The 22,003-nt window shown below is 42.4% G+C and overlaps 2 protein-coding genes across 5 annotated transcripts in view; one reads left to right on the forward strand and one right to left on the reverse strand.

The window, feature by feature from the left end:
• The window catches only part of LOC130357970 (myeloperoxidase-like), a 106,175-nt gene extending 99,337 nt beyond the window's left edge, over positions 1-6,838 (forward strand). For all 3 annotated transcript variants that reach the window (XM_056560762.1, XM_056560763.1, XM_056560764.1), the window contains one exon: positions 6,292-6,838. In XM_056560762.1, coding sequence (XP_056416737.1) covers positions 6,292-6,326 — 35 coding nt within the window. In that variant the 3' untranslated portion in view covers positions 6,327-6,838. The remainder of the gene's footprint in view (positions 1-6,291) is intronic.
• Positions 6,839-11,012: 4,174 nt separating this feature from the next.
• CIDEB (cell death inducing DFFA like effector b) overlaps positions 11,013-22,003 on the reverse strand; it is a 29,206-nt gene continuing 18,215 nt past the window's right edge. For both annotated transcript variants that reach the window (XM_056560766.1, XM_056560765.1), the window contains exon 5: positions 11,013-11,570. In XM_056560766.1, coding sequence (XP_056416741.1) covers positions 11,438-11,570 — 133 coding nt within the window. In that variant the 3' untranslated portion in view covers positions 11,013-11,437. The remainder of the gene's footprint in view (positions 11,571-22,003) is intronic.

Here is a 22,003-nt window from a genome sequence, read left to right on the forward strand (position 1 = left end):
AGGGATAATATACAGTGATGTCATCATACAGGGGTAAAACACACAGTGATGTCACAGTACAGGGATAATATACACAGTGATGTCACAATACAGGGATAATATACAGTGATGTCACAGTACATGGATAATATACAGTGATGTCATCGTACAGGGGTAATACACACAGTGATGTCACAGTACAGGGATAATACACACAGTGATGTTACAGTACAGGGATAATACACACAGTGATGTTACAGTACAGGGATAATACACACAATGATGTTACAATACAGGGATAATACACAGTGATGTTACAGTACAGGGATAATACACACAGTGATGTTACAGTACAGGGATAATACACAGTGATGTTACAAAACAGGGATAATACACAGTGATGTCACAGTACAGGGATAATATACACAGTTATGTCACAATACAGGGATAATATACACAATTATGTCAAGGGATAATACACACAGTGATGTTACAATACAGGGATAATACACAATGATGTCACAGTACAGGGATAATACACACAGTGATGTCACAGTACAGGGATAATACACAGTGATGTTACAGTACAGGGATAATACACAGTGATGTTACAGTACAGGGATAATACACACAGTGATGTTACAGTACAGGGATAATACACAGTGATGTCACAGTACAGGGATAATACATACAGTGATGTTACAGTACAGGGATAATACACAGTGATGTTACAATACAGGGATAATACACACAGTGATGTCACAGTACAGAGATAATACACACAGTGATGTTACAGTACAGGGATAATACACACAGTGATGTTACAATACAGGAATAATACACACAGTGATGTTACAATACAGGGATAATACACAGTGATGTTACAGTACAGGGATAATACACAGTGATGTTACAATACAGGAATAATACACACAGTGATGTTACAATACAGGGATAATACACAGTGATGTTACAGTACAGGGATAATACACACAGTGATGTTACAATACAGGAATAATACACACAGTGATGTTACAATACAGGGATAATACACAGTGATGTTACAGTACAGGGATAATACACAGTGATGTTACAGTACAGGGATAATACACAGTGATGTTACAATACAGGGATAATACACAGTGATGTTACAGTACAGGGATAATACACAGTGATGTTACAATACAGGGATAATACACACAGTGATGTTACAATACAGGGATAATACACAGTGATGTTACAGTACAGGGATAATACACAGTGATGTTACAGTACAGGGATAATACACACAGTGATGTTACAGTACAGGAATAATACACACAGTGATGTTACAATACAGGGATAATACACAGTGATGTTACAGTACAGGGATAATACACAGTGATGTTACAGTACAGGGATAATACACACAGTGATGTTACAGTACAGGGATAATACACACAGTTATGTTACAATACAGGGATAATACACAGTGATGTTACAATACAGGGATAATACACAGTGATGTTACAGTACAGGGATAATACACAGTGATGTTACAGTACAGGGATAATACACACAGTGATGTTACAGTACAGGGATAATACACACAGTGATGTTACAGTACAGGGATAATACACACAGTGATGTTACAGTACAGGGATAATACACAGTGATGTTACAGTACAGGGATAATACACAGTGATGTTACAGTACAGGGATAATACACACAGTTATGTTACAGTACAGGGATAATGCACACAGTGATGTCACAGTACAGGGATAATACACACAGTGATGTTACAGTACAGGGATAATACACACAGTGATGTTACAGTACAGGGATAGTACACAGTGATGTTACAGTACAGGCATACTACACAGTGATGTTACAGTACAGGGATAATACACAGTGATGTCACAGTACAGGGATAATACACAGTGATGTCACAGTACAGGGATAATACACACAGTGATATCACAGTACAGGGATAATACACAGTGATGTCACAGTACAGGCATACTACACAGTGATGTTACAGTACAGGCATAATACACAGTGATGTCACAGTACAGGGATAATACACACAGTGATGTCACAGTACAGGGATAATACACAGTGATGTTACAGTACAGGGATAATACACAGTGATGTCACAGTACAGGGATAATACACACAGTGATGTCACAGTACAGGGATAATACACACAGTGATGTCACAGTACAGGGATAATACACAGTGATGTTACAGTACAGGCATACTACACAGTGATGTTACAGTACAGGGATAATACACAGTGATGTTACAGTACAGGGATAATACACAGTGATGTCACAGTACAAGCATAATACACAGTGATGTCACAGTACAGGGATAATACACACAGTGATGTTACAGTACAGGGATAATACACACATTGATGTTACAGTACAGGGATAATAGACAGTGATGTTACAGTACAGGGATAATACAAAGTGATGTTACAGTACAGGGATAACACATACAGTGATGTTACAGTACAGGGATAATACACACAGTGATGTTACAGTACAGAGATAATACACACAGTGATGTCACAGTACAGGGATAACACATACAGTGATGTTACAGTACAGGGATAATACACACAGTGATGTTACAGTACAGAGATAATACACACAGTGATGTTACAGTACAGGGATAACACATACAGTGATGTCACAGTACAGGGATAATACACAGTGATGTTACAGTACAGGGATAATACACACAGTGATGTTACAGTACAGGGATAATACACAGTGATGTCACAGTACAGAGGTAACACACACAGCGATGTCATAGTAGTTGGATAATACACAGTACAAGGTTAATGTACAATTATAGAACAGTACAGGGTTAGAACTCACAATGGGGGTGTGTGTGTGTGTGTGTGTGTGGAGGGGAGGTGAAGACTGGCAGGGTTCAGGACATGGTATTTATAGTGTCCCCCCCCCCCTCCCCCCCCCCGTGCTGTACCTGAGGCCCGTGGCTGTAAAGTGTTTAGTAAGAATAAAAACCTGTTTAATTTTTCCGCACCACATAAACTATCGTTTATGTGCCTGTTGGTGCTTTGCTGTCTTCCTTCCATACATAAACTCCAGCCCCAGCGCAGCAACACAAGACTCAACAAAATGTGGTCTCAAAATGAAGCAAATAAGCCTCCAGAGTACGGATATTCATGGTGCAGAATAGCATGTTTTGAATATTTTTTAACCTCTTAAGGACCCAGGGCATACGTGTACATCCTGAGTCCACACCCGATCTATAACGCGGTGCCACGTGCTATTAACCCTTTAGACGCAGTGCCCAAAGTTGAAACTAAAATGTTACCGGTTAGCTCAGTGGGCAGTTGGGGATCGCCGCGGCATCCCGAACAGCTGTATGACCACAGAAGGGTCCCTTACCTACCTCCTGGTGTCCGATCGCTGAATGACTGCTCAGTGCCTGAGATCCAGACATGAGCAGTCAAGCGGCAGAATCATCGATCAATGGTTTCCTATGAGAAACAATTGATCAATGTAAAAGATCTGGGACCTATCACAATAAAAAAAAATTAATAAAGATCATGTGACCCCTTCCCTAATAAAAGTTTGAATTACCCCCCTTTTCCCATAAAAAAAAAAAATAAACTGTGTAAATAAAAATAAACATATCTGATATCACTGCGTGCAGAAATGTTCGAATTATAAAAATATATTGTTAATTAAACTGCACGGTCAATGGCGTTCGTGCAAAAAAATTCCAAAATGTAAAATAGCGTATTTTTGGTCACTTTTTATATCATGAAAAAATTTATAAAAAACTATCAATAAGTCCGATCAATACAAAAATGGTACCGCTAAAAACTTGAGATCACGGCACAAAAAATGAGCCCCCCCCCCAATACACGGAAAAATAAAAAAGTTATAGGGGTCAGAAGATGACAAGTTTAAACATATAAATTTTCCTGCATGTAGTTATGATTTTTTTCAGAAGTACGACAAAATCAAACCTATATAAGTAGGGTATCATTTTAATCGTATGAACCTACAGAATAAAGAGAAGGTGTCATTACCCAAAAATTTACTGTGTCGAAACGGAATCCCCCAAAAGTCACAAAAAGGCATTTTTTCTTCATTTTTGTCTCACAATTATTTTCTAGGTGCAAAATTGTAAGAGTTATTATTTTTTTAAAGTAAGGAGTAAAAAAACGAAAAGGCAAAAACTGAAAAACCCCGGGTCCTTAAGGGGTTAATTGAGGGTGGATGGGTTGTTGTGGGATAGCTGGAGAGCAGCTATTTAGTGCCAGGCTACATAGGTCGCATGTAAGCAAAAGTACGTTAAAAAAAATTGTCATGTAAAAGCCATACGTTTGAAAAGAATGATAAATCTCCTTCCATATTATTTAGAAATTAAAACATTTTTAAAATGTTATATTTTTTTCAACTTAAAAATAATTCCTGCTCTTTAGCATTACATTTGTTTCTGTTCACACTTCTTTTCTTGTAGATATATTGTACAATTTTCAAAGTAGAATTCTGAATTAGCATTGCGTCACACTGATTTATTGTTTTGTTATTAAAAAGAATTCAAGGGGTATTCCGGCCAAATACATCTTATCCCATATCCAAAGGATAGGGAATAAGATGTCTGATCGTGGGGAGTATGTGCAGCACCCGCATTCTATGGGGGGGGGGGTGTTTGTGTCTCCAGTCTTGGAAACCTCTTTGTTTCCAGGACTGAAGATGTGACGACGCACCACGCACCCTTGTAAAGTGGCGTAATACCATGGGAAAAAAAGGACCAACAGTTATAACACACCATTTTTATCAGGGCCTGTGGGTGAACATAGCCTAAGGCCGGCTTCACATGAGTATATTACATGCACAAGTCCTGACAATTGCTAGTTCATTGACCCACAGTAAAGCCAGAGCTTGCATCCCTAATATCAGCAAAATGGACAAGTAGTACAGTGAAACTGACCTGAGTGCAGTCACATTGGGGGGGTGGCGTGTGTTGTGTGCCCCATAGCCAGTTGACCATACAAATATTAACATAAACTGATGCGGTTTTGTTATGGGGTTATTGGCTATGCAGGTTTCGTGTGAAAAAAAAATGGCAAAACGAATGTAGTAATGATTTTTTACATTTTTGACCACCTGGCACACAACCATGACCCAGGTTTATTAAAGGAGATATCCAGTGCTGAAAAACTTATCCCCTATCCTTAGGATAGGGGATAAGTTTCAGATGGCAGGGGGTCCGACCGCTGGGGCCCCTCGTGATCTCCTGTACGGGGCCCCGACAGCCACTGCACGAAGCTCAATTCTATGGCAGAGCCGGAGATTGTGGAAAGAAGGTCCCTAGCTCTGCCATAGAGTTGTATTGAGGGGGCGTGTCAGCCGCAGCTTCATGGGGTGATCGACACGCCCCCTTCCCACGGGCTGCCGGGCCCGGTACAGGAGATCGTGAGGGGCCCCAGCGGTCGGGCCCCCTGCCATCTGAAACTTATCCCTTATCCTAAGGATAAGGGATATGTTTTTCAGCACTGGATATCTCCTTTATTCTGCCTAAAACCAAATATGTCTGATTTTGCCCACAGCAATCGACCACAGCTCAGCTTTCATTTTACGAGAGCTTTTATGGGGAAAAAAAAGACAGTTTTGATAAATCATAGACAAATTCATAACTTTTCCCAACACTTTAACAGAGCGTGCACTTAATATATGGTGCAGTATACATCAAAAACAGTTTACATGATGCACTCAAGTTTTGCAAAAGTGATCGGGGTGTTGTGTTTAGTCTAGATTATATGGCATTTTAGCTTTATCTGTATTGCATTTTTTTTTAGCTTTAAAAAGAGAAAAATATATATTAGTTCAAATATAAAATATAAGCGCTAAATGGAAAAAAGCAACACGAGTGTAAGGAGAAACAATTCTAACTTGTTTAAATTTAAAGGGGTATTCCAGGAAAAAAAATGTTTAATATCAACTGGCTCCAGAAAGTTGAACAGATTTGTAAATTACTTCTATTAAAAAATCTTAAACCTTCCAGTAGTTATCCGCTGCTGAAGCTGTTCTCTCTGTGCTCTCTGCTGACAAGCAGAGGTGTCAGCTGAGAGCACTGTTGTCAGACAGAAAAGAACAACTCAACTTCAGCAGCTGATAATTATTGGAAGGATTAAGATTTTTTTATAGAAATAATTTACAAATCTGTTCAACTTTCTGGAGCCAGTTAATATTAAAAAAAGTTCTTTTTTTCCTGGAATACCCCTTTAACCATAACATAAATTACTTGTTACAATATGTTCCTTTTTCTTTCATTTACAGCTGATACTGAGAAATCATCTACACCTGAAGAATAGTGACTGGAGGATTTCCTAAATTTCCTGCGGTTACCTATGTATTGCATATATGGCTGATTTCATTTTTCTTTAAAGTGGTTTTTGTTATTGCTTGTTACTGTTTCTTAGCAGATATATTACAGAAATGTATTAAAGGCCAGCATTTTACATGCAGTTTTAACTGAAAACACATTATTGTACAAATAAATTTACCAAATTTTTGGCTGACAAAGCCTCGCTCATTTTTTGATAAGGTAATGTGAGACATGCAAAGGAGGAAAAGTTGCAAATTTTTGTAACTTTTGTATGCCAATTAGGTTAATAAATCCCCTCCCCTTATCATGTTTTCTCCCATATTTCTAACAAAAATGTTAACAGTATATCACAACAAAATATTACAAAAAGTTGCCCTCACACAATGTTTTCCTCTTGATTTTTAGGCAAGTATGTAACATAAAGAAGTATGTTTTCTACTATACTTTTGCTAATTTTAGAGATAACAGAATTTGTACTTTATTATCTAATAAATACTGTTGTGCATACAAGTCTGTGTGTTGTATTTTCATTAAAGGGGTATTCCAGGATTTTTTTTATTTGACTATGCTTCAGGGGCTGTAAAGTTAGTGTAGCTCATAATATAGTGTCTGTACCTGTGTGTGATGGTGGTCTCACAATTCTTCTATGATTATCCCCCAATGGTTATTTTTAACAGCATACAAAATTACTAAGGTCTCGGGACCAGGTTGCAGTGCATCCAGACATGACATCACTAGTCAGGTGATTAGAGGGAGCCTATCCTCCTTCAACGGGTGGAGTGACTGCTGGGTGTAAGAGAGATCATTTTGCAACAGCTGTAGGCACCTGGTTGAAGGGATCACAGGTGAGTTTCAATGGGTGTGGTGGCTAATGTGTGGGAAGGAGGAAAATGACCTCATACTTACAAACTATGGAACTATGGGATGTGTAGTTTAGAGAATGGAATTCAACAGAAAATACCCAGTTCTGTCAGGTACGTACTACTAAAATCACTTTATGGTGGATAACCCCTTCAACTTATGTTTTGTATTTTTTTCTACAAAAATGTGAGGGGTGTACTTACGTGAGATACTGTACATGAGCTTACAGAGGTAATCCATTCATTTTTTTTTTTTTATTTCTGCCAAGGCTGCCACAATAAAAATGATAAACTTTAACTTAACTTATCGCTTGGTGCCACCAATATCGAACTTCGTCCTCCGGACCATTTTTATTTATTTTTTTAGCTTCTGGGGCCCAACCCATTACACTGCTCCAGTGATAGGCTGGCATGATACTGCAGCTCAGCCTATCACTGGCCTAGGAGGGACATTACTGCGGCTGGAGATTAACTGAGTGCAGAGTTAGGTCTGGGGCCCCAGGAGCCAGAAGAAAATCAAGGCTGTAGGATAGGAGAACAAATCGAACAGCACTGGGGGAGCAGCGGAAGGTAAGTTAAAGTTTTATTGTGGCAGCCAGGGTAGAAATAAAAAATAGAAAAAAATCACTGGCTAACTCCTTTAAAGGGAACCTTTAAACTTTCATCCTGCCTGAACCACAAATCATCAGGTAAGTCCTCGGCTGCTTCTTCACACATCACTAAGTCTTCATTGATATCTATCTGTTTGAGTATAGGGAGAGATCTATCAATCAAGGCTGATGGGGCAGGCAGAAGCTACCGGGGATCACCTCAATGTATTGTGGTTCAGACAGCATGAAAGGGGTGACAGGTTCCCTTTAACCCCTTGGTTACCCCAAATCCCTTATGATGCTGCTAAGTGTGTATGAAGTGGGCTCCTGACTCAAACTTGCTCCTTGCTAGGAACCTCAAGTGACATTAATAGCCGACAAGTGGGCAGCTATTAATAGTGGAATTTAGTGATATGTGAGTGCTCTTCTAGTAGATCCATGAAAAGACCTTGGCTCTGATTTATCAATGCTGTTTGATATTGAGACAGGGTAAATTTCAATTAGACAGTCTAAAAATGAGACAAATATATCATAGTGCGAATGCTGTATAATGCAATTGTCTTTAAAATTGTTCCCTGAAGTTAGCTTATGAATCTATGACTATATGCCAGAATAAAAAAGAACAGACTTTGGTAAACCTTCCCTTTTATTTTATAGCAGTATATAGTCATGATTCAACTTATGAAACATAACATCTGCCAACCCATCTGAAATGGGCACTGTCAGATACAAAAACATGTATGTATCTTGACAAAACAATAGTTTTTCTAATATACTTATGGCATTTTTTTTTCACATTTTATTAAAGAAAACTGGTTTGAAAATTAGGCCACAAGGGGTCCCCATACCTCCTGGGACACTGATGAGTCCTGCAGCAGCACAGCGTGTCCAGGGGTCATGAACACGTCATGGACCCAGATAGCTGATTGACAAGGCTGCAGCCGGGACTAGCCTCTGCTGTGCTCCTGGCCTGTCTGACTGCCTATGAGCGCGCATGGATCCACAGCATCAGGGTAAGGAGCATCACCTCAGGGGGACACAACTATATATTCCTGTAAGGTTCTCTACTGGCTACAGTTTTTTTACTATTTCTTCTCTGTGGCTGCAAAGTTTGGCACAGGGCAAAAACAGCTGATCGTCTGTTACAGGCAGTCCGGGACTTTAGTGATATACTGACAGCACTGCTCTGAACTCCATAAGGGCCGATCAGCTGTTTCCCCAGTGCCTCACAGCAGCTCTTATCACAAATGTAACAAATCAGTGCCCAACTCTGTGCAGGACTTTATTTTATTTGTGACTTTTGTGATAAGCTGACAGCACTGGAGGGAGCTCCTTGAGCACAGGGGGGAGGGAGGGGGGGGGGTAATTGTTCAACCACTCTACTCACATTCATCTAGATGTTCTTTCTCTAACTTAGATGTCTGGGCATCCTGGAAGTTGTAGTTTTTAGTTGGCTCGCTCTGGAGATCAGTGAGTCAGAGCAGACTGAGGGAGGGGGAGGAGTCACTACAGTGAGGAAAAGAGAGGGACCCACCACCTTCTTCTGAAAGCCTTGAAAATACAGGGAGCAAGATTAGCAAGTAAATAAAAGGTAACTTTGAGAGAAATATAGGACGTAGACATAAAATTTACATGTACATGATCAGAATGAGCTACTCAGTAACATATAACAGTTTTCTTTTGTGGGATCAGACAAGTACGCTTTAAGGAACTGAAGACTCAGAAAGCAGTAAGCTGCTTTGATCACAAGTGTCATATCAGTATTACAATATAAAAATGCAGATTCAGGGGTGTTTGCCGGATGTGCATTTTGCTGGTTACATAGGGGGAGATTTATCAAAACCTGTGCAAAGGAAAGTTGCCCAGTTGCCCATAGCAACCAATCAGATTGCTTCTTTCATTTTGCAGAGGCCTTGTTAAAAATGAAAGAAGCGATCTGATTGGTTGCTATGGGCAACTGGGCAACTTTTCTTCTGCACAGTTTTTGATAAATCTCCCCCATAGTCTTTCTGCTCCTCTGCTCCCCGCTAAAGTAGCAGCTCAACTCAACACTTTATACAACCTATTCCCATTTTCTGTCTGAATCTCTAGACAACTCTTTGGTACCATGGGAAGGGCCAAAAAGAGGTTTGTAGTGACTAAAATAACCTAATTTTTTCCAAAATGGGGCCAATGAGCTCCAGCCTACTCTACAGATGTGGCCCCTTTCTTCTGACTTACCACCTGGAATTGTATCAAAAATTTCAGACTTTCCTGTAGCATCGGACAGTGCTTCTTCCTCCTCTAACTTACCAGCAAGAGCAATTGTCTTGCAGCAGTTACATTCCGCTGCTCTGAATACAACCCCAACCCCTTCAACTTTGCCCTGCATAAACCCCTGCTGATAGGTCACTGTGACAACAAAATCCCTTATAAGGGTAGGGTCACGCACATCGCATCCGCAACATATTTCACACTGCGGGAAATCCTCTGCGGATCTGGTACGGTCAGACATACAGGTCTATCTCCTGTGTGTGCAGTAAGGTTTGGAGCCTGGATCCTGCATCACAGTCACTAAAAGAAGGACGCTCCCTCTACTGACTGACCCTACCCTAAATGGAGTTTTTCTATTAAACTTATCATTATGAATAAAAGATCTAAAGAGGCCAAGGCTCTTCGTCTCCTGGAGGATTGGAACCTGCATGCATATGATCATATAGTCTCAGGATTTTTCTAAGGACCAGTCTACCCACAAGTTTCGTACCAACTTGGAGAAAGACTGGTCCACCAAATCCCAAGTGACACATCCCTGAGAGAACCGCTTTTTGCTTATTTGGTTTTGATTTATGTCAGTATCTTGATCTTTTCTGAATATCCCTAAACATTATATACTACCGTGTCTCATAGACTTCCAATGTCCTTCTCATCTTTATTTGTTTGCCACGGAACTCAGATTTACTGTACTATGAGCATGGAAGATTGAATTTACTATTCTTTGGGAAATAGAAATAAAAAAGAAATAAAAAATGAAATTTTAATACGAGTTGATCTTTAGGAATCCACTGGAAGTGTAGACATTTTAATTATTTTCTTACATGTGAACACCTTGTCTTTACAGGTTCTCACTGTTCTATTTACGGCTTACTATATCATGAGAACCTTGGGGGGGAAAAAAATTTACAGTCAGCATTTTAAATTTCAATAATTTATTAAAGAGCATTAACATAGCATTACTGACTTTTTAAAGGAGAACAGCGCTTTTTAACACCACAATTACAAATAAAGAACACATAAGATGGGCAACAAGATTCAGATGTTTTCCAATTCATAATTCTACTTTTTTTTTTGTTACCAGAGTGCATTAAGTGAACTCAAATGATTGTTACATTGTTAGGCCAGATTTACACAACAGAAAAATCTGTAATAACAAATATTTCATTCATAAATGTTATAGGCAGAAAGACAATAGGTAAAACCCCTATCCACAGGATGGGGGATAAGTGTCTGATTGCGGGAGTCCCCTCCCCCCCACAATCAGACGCTTATACCCTAAAGACTGTATAACTGCCCTGTGTAGAAGGCCTTAGTGGAAGAGTCGATGTGTCAGTTGATAAAACAAGGCCAGTGACTACCTACAATAATGGAACTACATGAAATGTGGACAGGCATCAGCCTTCATATTCACAGATTCGATTCGACCACTGATCGGCACCTTCCAGCAGCCGCCTCAGCACCCCGGAGGCAGAAAGCAATAATCTTCCTATTCCATTCAAAGCTGCTGACAGAAGCCGGAGAAACTCCCTGTTAAAAAAAAAAAAAAAAAACATTACACAAATATAAGAAGCCCAAAAATAATTAGAATTTATACAAATGAAAACCATAAACAATTGTAATGTCCAGAACATTAACCTTATCCTATAAAGGCAGTGTTTCCCAAAAAGTGTGCCTTTAGCTGCTGTAAAACTACAACTTCTAGCCTTTGGCTGTCCGGGCATGCTAGGAGTTGTAGTTTTGCAACGCTGGTTGGGAAACACTAAATTAAAGAGAACATTTATACCCTAGTAGTATACAATACCTTGTGAAAACATTGACCCCATTTGGTGTTTTTACTGGTTTGTTACATTACAACTAGAGTTGAGCTAGCTTTTCCAAATTTTGGTTTGCCAGGCTCGCAGAACTTTTTGAAAATGTTCGGTTCATTTTGAACAAGTTTTTCACGAACCAGTATTACAAAAAACAATTTTAAGGATAAAGTAATGTGAAAGTGACGGCAACATGTGGTAACCCATGGTAACCAACAGCTTGTTTAAAACCACACTGCATCTGATTTTGTATTCTTTTTAACACTAAAATAAAGCGGCATCAAGTATCCCTGGTTGTTGGTGGATGCCTACCGGTGTTCATCTGCACACAGAGGTATCAGAAGATGTAATGGCTTTTTCCAAGCGTTCCAAAAATTATTTTGTTTCAGAAGTAACCAGGGCCAGACTGGTCATCGGGCTCACTGGGAATTTGCCTGGTGAGCCGGGCTGTCCAGTGGGCTGGGCCACCAAAGCAGGCCCTCCCTTGCAGGCCGCAACTGGTGATGTGTCCTATGTCAGTGACACATCACCTGCAGGGCTGCCACAACGCTCAGTTCTAAGTTTGACAGAGCGAAGAGCCATTGGCTCCTTGCCCTGTCAATCACTCTTGTGGCTGCCTTCAGTGTCTAAGCATCCCTTCCTCTACGCTCTAGTACAGATGAGTGACGTCATTGTGCGCTGGAGCGCAGAGGAGGAAGAGGGTAAAGAGCAACCATGCTGTGGATCTGTCCTACTGTTTTTTCTAATATTTGCAACGGGATGCTGCACACAGGAGGGGAAGTGGGGGGTGGTTTGGCTTAGGGGGTGTGGGAAGTTCGGGTCTGCTATCATATGCAGGGGGGGCTGCTTATTACCTACAGGGGGGCTACTGTTTGCAGGAGGGGTGCTACTATATACAGGGTGACTACTAATTACCTACAGAGGGGGCAACTATATATGGGGGGCAACAACCATACAGAGCGGGGTTACTATATACAGGGGTGGCGCTGCTACTACATACATGTCGGCTACTTATTACCTAAAGAGGGCTACTGTATGCAGGTGGGCTGCTACTATATACAGGGGGGTACTTACCGTACTTACCTATGGGGGGTGGTCTACTGTATACAGGGAGGCTGCTACTATATACAGAGCAGGTAGTGCTACTATACACAGAGGGGGCTACTTATTACCTATGGGGGGCTACTGTATACAAGGGGCTGCTACCACATACGCGGGGGCGCTGCTACTATATACTGGGTGGGGGGTACTTCTTACCTACAGGGGGGCTATTGTATACAGGAGGGCTGCTAAAATATATGGGGGTGCTGCTACTATATACAGGGGGGGACTTATTACCTACAGGGAGGGGATACTGTATACAGGGGTGCTGCTACCATATACAGGGGGGCTGCTACTATAAACAGAGGACTACTTTCTCTGGGGGGCTATTGTATTTTGGTGTGCCACTACTACATACTGAGGGGTGCTGCTATTATATACAGGGGTGGCTACTTATTACCTACAGGGGGGATGCTAGGATACATGGGGGGCTACTCTATGGGGAGGGGTGCTGCTACTATATACAGGGTGGAGCACTACTGCTATGTACAGGGAGGCTACTTATTACCTACGGGGGGTGGCTACTATATACAGGGGGACTACTGTATACAGGGGTGCTGCTGTATAAAGGAGGGCTACTTATTACCTACAGGGGGGCTACTGTATACAGGAGGGCTGCTACCACATACAGGGGGGCACTGCTACTATATAAAGAGGGGTACTTATTACCTACAGGGGGGATACTATATACGGGGGGGACAACTGTATACAAGGGGGCTGCTACAATATACAGGTGTTCTACTATATACAGGGGGAGCTACTTACTACCTACAGGAGGGGCTTTTATATAAGGAGGGTTACCATATATGAAGGGGTGGCTACTACTATATACAGGGGGGCTACTATATACAGGGGGGCTGCCACCTTATACAGGGGGGGGCACTGCTACTATATACAGAGGGGTACTTATTACCTACAGGGTGGATACTATATATGGGGGGGGCAACTGTATACAAGGGGGCTGCTACAATATACAGGTGGGCTACTATATACAGGGGGAGCTACTTACTACCTACAGGAGGGGCTTCTATATAAGGGGGGTTACCATATATGAAGGGGTGGCTACTACTATATACAGGGGATCTACTATATACAGGGGGGGCTGCCACCTTATACAGGGGGGGCTGATACAATGTATACAGGGGGGCTACTATATACAGGGGGGCTACTTACCTTCAGGGGGGCTACTGCATGCAGGGGAAGCTGCTGTACACAGGGTGGGCTACTATATACAGGGGGGCTGCCACCATATACAGGGGGGCTGATACAATATATACAGGGGGGGCTACTTACCTTCAGGGTTGGCTACTTTATACAGGGGGAGCTGCTTACTACCTACAGGAGGGGCTTCTATATATGGGGGGGGGCTGCTACCATATAAAAGGGGAGGGCTGCTACCAAATACAGGGGGGCTACCACCATATACAGGGGGGCTGATACAATATATACAAGGGGGCTACTATATACAGGTGCCACCATATACAGGGGGGCTACCACCATATACAGGGGGGCTGATACAATATATACAAGGGGGCTACTATATACAGGGGGCTACATACCTTCAGGGGGGCTACTTCATACAGGGGGAGCTGCTGTACACAGGGTGGGCTACTATATACAGGGGGAGCTACTTACTACCTACTGGAAGGGCTTCTATATAAGTGGAGAGGGCTGCTGCCATATAGAAGGGGGAGGGTTTCTACCATATCCAGGGGGGCTGCCACCATATACAGGGGGGCTGATACAATATATACAAGGGGGCTACTATATACAGGAGGGCTACTTACCTTCAGTGTGGCTACTGCATACAGGGGGAGCTGCTGTACACAGGGTGGGCTGCTATATACAGGAGGAGCTACTTACTACCTACAGGAGGGGCTGCTACCATAAAGAAGGGGGAGGGCTGCTACCATATACAGGGGGCTACTATATACAGGGGGGTGCTACCATACATAGGGGGCTACAACCACAAACAAGGGGGACTACTTACTACCTTCAGGGGGGCTACTGCATACAGGGGGAGCTGCTGTACACAGGTTGGGCTACTATACACAGGAATTTGCTGTATACAGGAGAGGCTACTGTATACGGCTACTGTATACAGGTGGGGCTACTTTATACAGGGGGCAACTGTATATGGGGTGCTGCTAATATATACAGGGGAGCTACTTAATACCTACAGTTGGGGGGGCTACCAATACTACCTACAGGTGGGGAGCCTGCTTACACGATACCCAAGGGGGACTGCAAATACTATCTACAGGGGTGGGGCTGCAAATACTACCAACAAGGGAGGGGAGGGGGTTGATAATACTAAGTGAAGGGAGTTGTCTACCTACTGGATCAGCCTAACTACCTAATATGGGGGACCTACCTACTCTTTCCCATCCCACTCATCTTCCCACCCTACTGTGTGGGACACCATAGGGTTATTATTGCTGTTTGGAAGAAAGATACCAGATGCAGAGCCTAAAATGTTTGTCTGGCAGGTGCTATGGAAACGAATTGTGGCTGGAAGAAATTGTCATGATGGTCTGGGTCAGATAGAGAAGAAAAAGGAAAGTGAACGACTCAAATCAGAGATGACATCACCTGGGCGACACCAGATGTAACTGTATGTAATCACTACAAAGCCTGTGTAGAGCTGATGTCTACCACTATGGAAGGGGGGTAAATGTTGCTATTTATTGATAATATAGGTCTCAGTATACAGGATTTGGTCAGTAACAGTATGATGGTAATATGCATGGTGATAATATTCCTCCTTGTATACTGGTATTGGTAATATAGGTCTCAGTTTACAGGATTTGGTCAGTAACCGTATGATGGTGATATGTATAGTGATAATATTCCTCCTTGAATACTGATATTATTGGTATTATCGGTCTCAGTACACAGGATTTGGTCAGTAAAAGTATAATGGTAATAAGTATGGTGGTGATAATTCTCCTTGTATACTGGTATTATTGGTAATATTGGTCTCAGTATACAGGATTTGGTCAGTAACCGTATGATGGTAATATGTATGGTGATAATAATCCTCCTTGTATACTGGTATTATTGGTAATATTGGTCTCAGTATGCTGGATTTGGTCAGTAAAAGTACGACGGTAATATGTGTGGTGATAATATTTATACCGTATATACTCGAGTATAAGCCGAGTTTTTCAGCACGATTTTTCGTGCTGAAAACACCCCCTCGGCTTATACTCGAGTGAACTCCCCCCACCCGCAGTGGTCTTCAACCTGCGGACTTCCAGAGGTTTCAAAACTACAACTCCCAGCAAGCCAGGGCAGCCATCGGCTGTCCGGGCTTGCTGGGAGTTGTAGTTTTGAAACATCCGGAGGTCCGCAGGTTGAAGACCACTGCGGCCTTCAACATCATCCAGCCCCCTCTCACCCCCTTTAGTTCTGAGTACTCACCTCCGCTCGGCGCTGGTCCGGTCCTGCAGGGCTGTCCGGTAAGGAGGTGGTCCGGTGAGGAGGTGTCCGGGCTGCTATCTTCACCGGGGAGGCCTCTTCTAAGCGCTTCGGGCCCGGCCTCAGAATAGTCACGTTGCCTTGACAATGACGCAGATGCGTCGTTGTCTAGGCAACGGCTCTATTCCGGGCCGGAAGCGCGGAGAAGAGGCGCCCCCGGTGAAGATAGCAGCCCGGACCACCTCCTCACCGGACCACCTCCTCACCGGACAGCCCTGCAGGACCGGACCAGCGCCGAGCGGAGGTGAGTACTCAGAACTAAAGGGGGTGAGAGGGGGCTGGATGATGTTGAAGGCCGCAGTGGTCTTCAACCTGCGGACCTCCGGAGGTTTCAAAACTACAACTCCCAGCAAGCCCGGACAGCCGATGGCTGCCCGGGCTTGCTGGGAGTTGTAGTTTTGAAACCTCTGGAGGTCCGCATGTTGAAGGCCGCAGTGGTCTTCAACCTGCGGACCTCCGGAGGTTTCAAAACTACAACTCCCAGCAAGCCCGGACAGCCGATGGCTGCCCGGGCTTGCTGGGAGTTGTAGTTTTGAAACCTCTGGAGGTCCGCATGTTGAAGGCCGCAGTGGTCTTCAACCTGCGGACCTCCGGAGGTTTCAAAACTACAACTCCCAGCAAGCCCGGACAGCCGATGGCTGCCCGGGCTTGCTGGGAGTTGTAGTTTTGAAACCTCTGGAGGTCCGCAGGTTGAAGACCACTGAGGGCGAATGATGAGAAGAGGATGATGAAGGGGGGTGGGGATGATGAAGGGGGGGGGGTGTGGGATGATTACAAGGGGATGATGAAGGGGGGATGTGTGGGATGATAAGGGGATGTGTGGGATGATGACAAGGGGATGATGAAGGGGGGATGTGTGGGATAAGGGGATGTGTGGGATGATGACAAGGGGATGATGAAGGGGGGATGTGTGGGATGATAAGGGGATGTGTGGGATGATGACAAGGGGATGATGAAGGGGGGATGTGTGGGATAAGGGGATGTGTGGGATGATGACAAGGGGATGATGAAGGGGGGATGTGTGGGATGATAAGGGGATGATGAAGGGGGGATGTGTGGGATGATGACAAGGGGATGATGAGGATGTTAATGACGGGTCTGGATGATGACAGGGGGGGATGAGGTATTTCCCACCCTAGGCTTATACTCGAGTCAATAACTTTTCCTGGGATTTTGGGTTGAAATTAGGGGTCTCGGCTTATACTCGGGTCGGCTTATACTCGAGTATATACGGTATATAATTTATTTTTCCTTATATATCCTGTTATATTCAACTATGACTAACATTTGGCCCCTCATCCTTTGTGGCTCCGCCCTCACATAGCTACACCAATGGCCAAGGGAAGGTTTCAAATCTACCAAGTAAAGAAGAAGGCATGGATGTTTACAAATGTAAATTCCAGGCAGTGAATCTGACTTTGGGACATTCTATTGTTGTCGCTATTTTCTCTGTCATTTTATTCATGGTGTAGATTTGCGCCTAAATGAAGGTATTTGCGCCTAAACTTGCACCAAATTGAAAAGTCGCAATTAATGAATTCCAGACCAAAGAATGATTGTAACTGAAATCACGACTAATAAAGAGAAATCAGTGATTTTGTTCTAAACCATTTGGCGCAATTGTTTGTCGCAAAAAGTGACATAAAAGGAAATTTGAGACAAATCACAGTCAAAAAAACAGGGTAAAATCCTTCATACATACCCCCCATTGTCTCTAGCCCATTGGAATGTTGGGAAAAGGTCAGAGACAACAGTACAATAAAAAGACTTGCATTATAGAACTTCTGGGTGTGGGTCGTGTGCATGAAAACAGGACAAAGCAGTGTACTAAGGTAATAGGAACATATTATAACTTGGCATCATGGGTTTAACAACTTAAGATCGCAGGTTACACCCTGCCTAACTACAACTCCCATCATGCTCTTTGGCTGTCAGTGCATGCTGGGAGTTGTAGATTACCAACAGCTGAAGGCCCACTGGTGCGGAAACACTGAGTTAAGTAACAGAACCTAACTCGGGTTTCTCAACCAGTGTGCCTCCAGCTGTTGCAAAACTGAAACTTTCCGCATGCACTGACTGCCAAAGGGCATGCTTGGAGTTGTAGTTATGCCACAGCAGGAGGTACACAACTCCTAGCATGCCCTTTTGTTGTCCAGGCATGCTGGGAGTTTTGCAACAGCTGGAGGCACCCTGTTTGGGAAACACAATTTCTCCTGAGTACGGAAATACCCCATATGTGGATGTAAAGTGCTCTGCGGGCGCATTACAGGGCTGAGGAGTGAGAGCGCACCATGTACTTTAGAGGACTAAATTGGTGATTTGCACAGGCGTGGCGATATTTACAGCTGTTCTGACAAAAGCACAAAAAAAAAACACCCCATGTGACCTCATTTTGGAAACTACACCCTACACCCCTTTCAAGGAAGGTTATAAGGGGTGCAGTGAGCTTTTACACCCCACAGGTGTTTGACGAATTTTCTTTAAAAAGTTGGATGTGAAAATGAAAAATGTCATATTTTTTTCACTAAAATGCTGGTGTTACCCCAAATTTTTCATTTTCACAAAGGTAAATAGGAGAAAAATTCCTCAAAATTTGTAACCCTGTTTCTTCTCAGTAAGGATGTGGATGTAAAATGTTCTGCGGCGCACTACAATGCTCAGAAGAGAAGGAGCAAAATTTGTTTTTTTTGGAGAGAGAATTTGGCTGGAATTGAAGGCCATGTACGTTTACAAAGCCTCCATGCTGCCAAAACAGTGAACCCCTCCACATGTGACCCCATTTTGGAAAACTACACCCCTCACGGAATGTAATAAGGGGTGCAGTGAGCATTTACACCCCACAGGTGTCTGACAGATTTTTTGAACAGTCTTCCATGAAATTTTTTTATTTTTATTTTATTTGCACAGCCCACTGTTCCAAAGATCTGTCAAATGCCAGTGGGGTGTAAATGCTCACTGCACCCCTTATAACATTCTGTGATGGGTGTCGTTTCCAAAATGAGGTCACATGGAGCTTTGTAAACGCACATGGCCCCCGACTTCTATTCCAGCCAAATTCTCTCTCCAAAAGCCCAATGGCGTTCCTTCTGTTCTGAGACCTGTAGTGCACCAGCAGAGCCCTTTACGTCCACATATGAGGTGCAAATGAAAAATGTGGGGTAACACCAGCATTTTAGTGTTAAAAATCTAATTTTCATTTTCATGTCCAACTCTAACGAAAAGTCCTCATCTGTGAGTTGTAAAGAGTCATCACTGTACCCCTTTTTTTTTTTTTTTTTTTTTTTGCTGTTCTGGAACCCTCGGGATTTAGCAAAATTCTCTTTCCAAAAGCCAAATTTTGCCCCTTCCCTTCTGAGCATTGAAGTGCAACCACAGAGCACTTTACGTCCACAAATGAGGTATTTCCATACTCAGAAGAAATGGGGTTTTACATTTTGGGGGGCATTTTCTCCTATTACCACTTGTGAAAATGAAAAATTTCATTTGTTAAAAATCAAATTTTTCATGTTCACGTCCAACTTCAATGCAAAGCCGTCAAACACTGTGGGATGTTAAGGCTCACTGTACCCCTTGTGACGTTCCTTGAGGTGTGTAGTTTCCAAAATAGTATACCATGTGGATGTTTTTATGCTGTTCTGGTACCATGGTGGCTTCCTGAATGCAGCATGGCCCACAAAAACCGTGGCAGCAAAATTCGCTCTCCAAAATCCCACAGTTGCTCTTTCCCTTTTGAGCCATGCTGCGAGCCTGCAGAGCACTTTCCATCAATGTATGAGGTATTTCAAGAAAACATTTTTATTTTTTTTTCTCCTTATACCTCTTGTAAAAATGAAAAATATTGGGCTACAAGAACATGTTAGTGTAAAAAATGCAGATTTAGATTGTTCTCCTCCACTTAAAGGGTTAACAAACTTTGTGAATGTCATTTTGAATACTGTAAGGGGGGCAGTTTCTATAATGGGGTCATTTAGGGGGTATTTCTCACAGAAAGGCCCCTCAAATCTACTTCAAACTTAACTGGTCCCTAAAAAATTCAAATTTTGAATTTTTCGTGGAAAATTAGAAAATTGCTGCTATACTTTGAAGCCCTCTAGTGTGTTCAAAAAGTAAAAACATATCAACTTTATGATGGCAATATAAAGTAGAAATATTGTATTTGTGAACCAATATAATTTATTTGGCATGTCCATTTTCCTTACAAGCAGAGAGTATCAAATTTAGAAAAATGCTACATTTTCCAAATTTTCATGAAATTTTGGAATTTTCCACCAAGAAATGATACAAATATAAATAAACATAAAGTAGAATATGTCACGAAAAAACTGTCTCGGAACTAGAATGATTAGTAAATGCATCCCAGAGTTATTAATGCATAAAGTGACAGTGGTCAGATTTGCAAAAAAAAGGGCTGAGTCCTTAAGGCTAAGTTTCTACTTGTTTTTTTGTGCTGCGTTTTTTGGCATTAAAAAATGCATGAAAAAACGCCTGAAAAAAAAACGCCAGTGCAATTTCCTGCGTTTGGCATTTTTTCATTTGTGTGGAAATTGCATTTTTGGCACCTTTGGAGTTTTTTTTTTTTGGTACCCAAAATTTGTTGGGTACCAAAAAAAAAGAAAAAAAAAAAAAGGATCCAGCAGTGATGGAAAAAATTTTATTAAAAAAAATGTATATATTTTATAACAATAGTTTTATTATTTTTTAATACAGTGTGTGTGTTTCACTTTTTTTTCTCTATATTTTAAATTTTTTAGGTAGTACTATTACTCCCAGCATGGAACAGACTGTTCCATCATGGGAGTAGTAGTACCTGTACTAATAGACATATCGCCCAAGGTGTCAGTCTGACACCCGATGCGATCGTCCATTATATATATAGCAGAGATGCGGCTCTATACAGCACTCACATCTCTGCTCTGTACTCCGGTAAGTGATGTGAATAGAACATTATTCATATTTCCCACCCAGAGCTGTGATTGGCCAGATGGTTGCAGCCAATCACAGCTCTGAGGGAAATATCAATGAGTGGCCGGCCGGAGTACAGAGCAGGGATGCGAGCACTGTATAGAGCCGCTCCATCTCTGCTATAGACAGGACGATCACAGCAGGTGTCAGTAGTGACATCCACTGTGATGTGTCCTTAACTGCAGGTACTACTCCCAACATGGAGCACACTCCTCTCCATGCTGGGAGCTGTAGTATCTGCATTAATAGACAGATCGCAGCAAGTGTAACTTCTGACACTCGCTGCAATCTGTCTATTAATGCAGGTACTACAGCTCCTAGCATTGAGCAGAGTGTGCTCCATGTTGGGAGTAGTACCTGCAGTTGAGGAAAGATCACAGAGAGCTGTGATTGACTGGAACCATCTGGCCAATCACAGCTCTCTGCGGGAAATATGAATAGGTGAATATATACGTCAGTGCAGGGGACCATAGCGACCGCATCTATACATTAAACAGGAGGATCGCAACGGGCAATTTGTCAATTAGTACAGGTACTACTACTCCCATGATGGAACAGTGTGTTCCATGCTGGGAGTAGTAGTACTACCAAAAAAATAAAAGCAAAAAA

The sequence above is a fragment of the Hyla sarda genome, chromosome 2, assembly GCF_029499605.1.
Source record: "Hyla sarda isolate aHylSar1 chromosome 2, aHylSar1.hap1, whole genome shotgun sequence".
In the NCBI taxonomy this organism is placed as follows: domain Eukaryota; kingdom Metazoa; phylum Chordata; class Amphibia; order Anura; family Hylidae; genus Hyla; species Hyla sarda.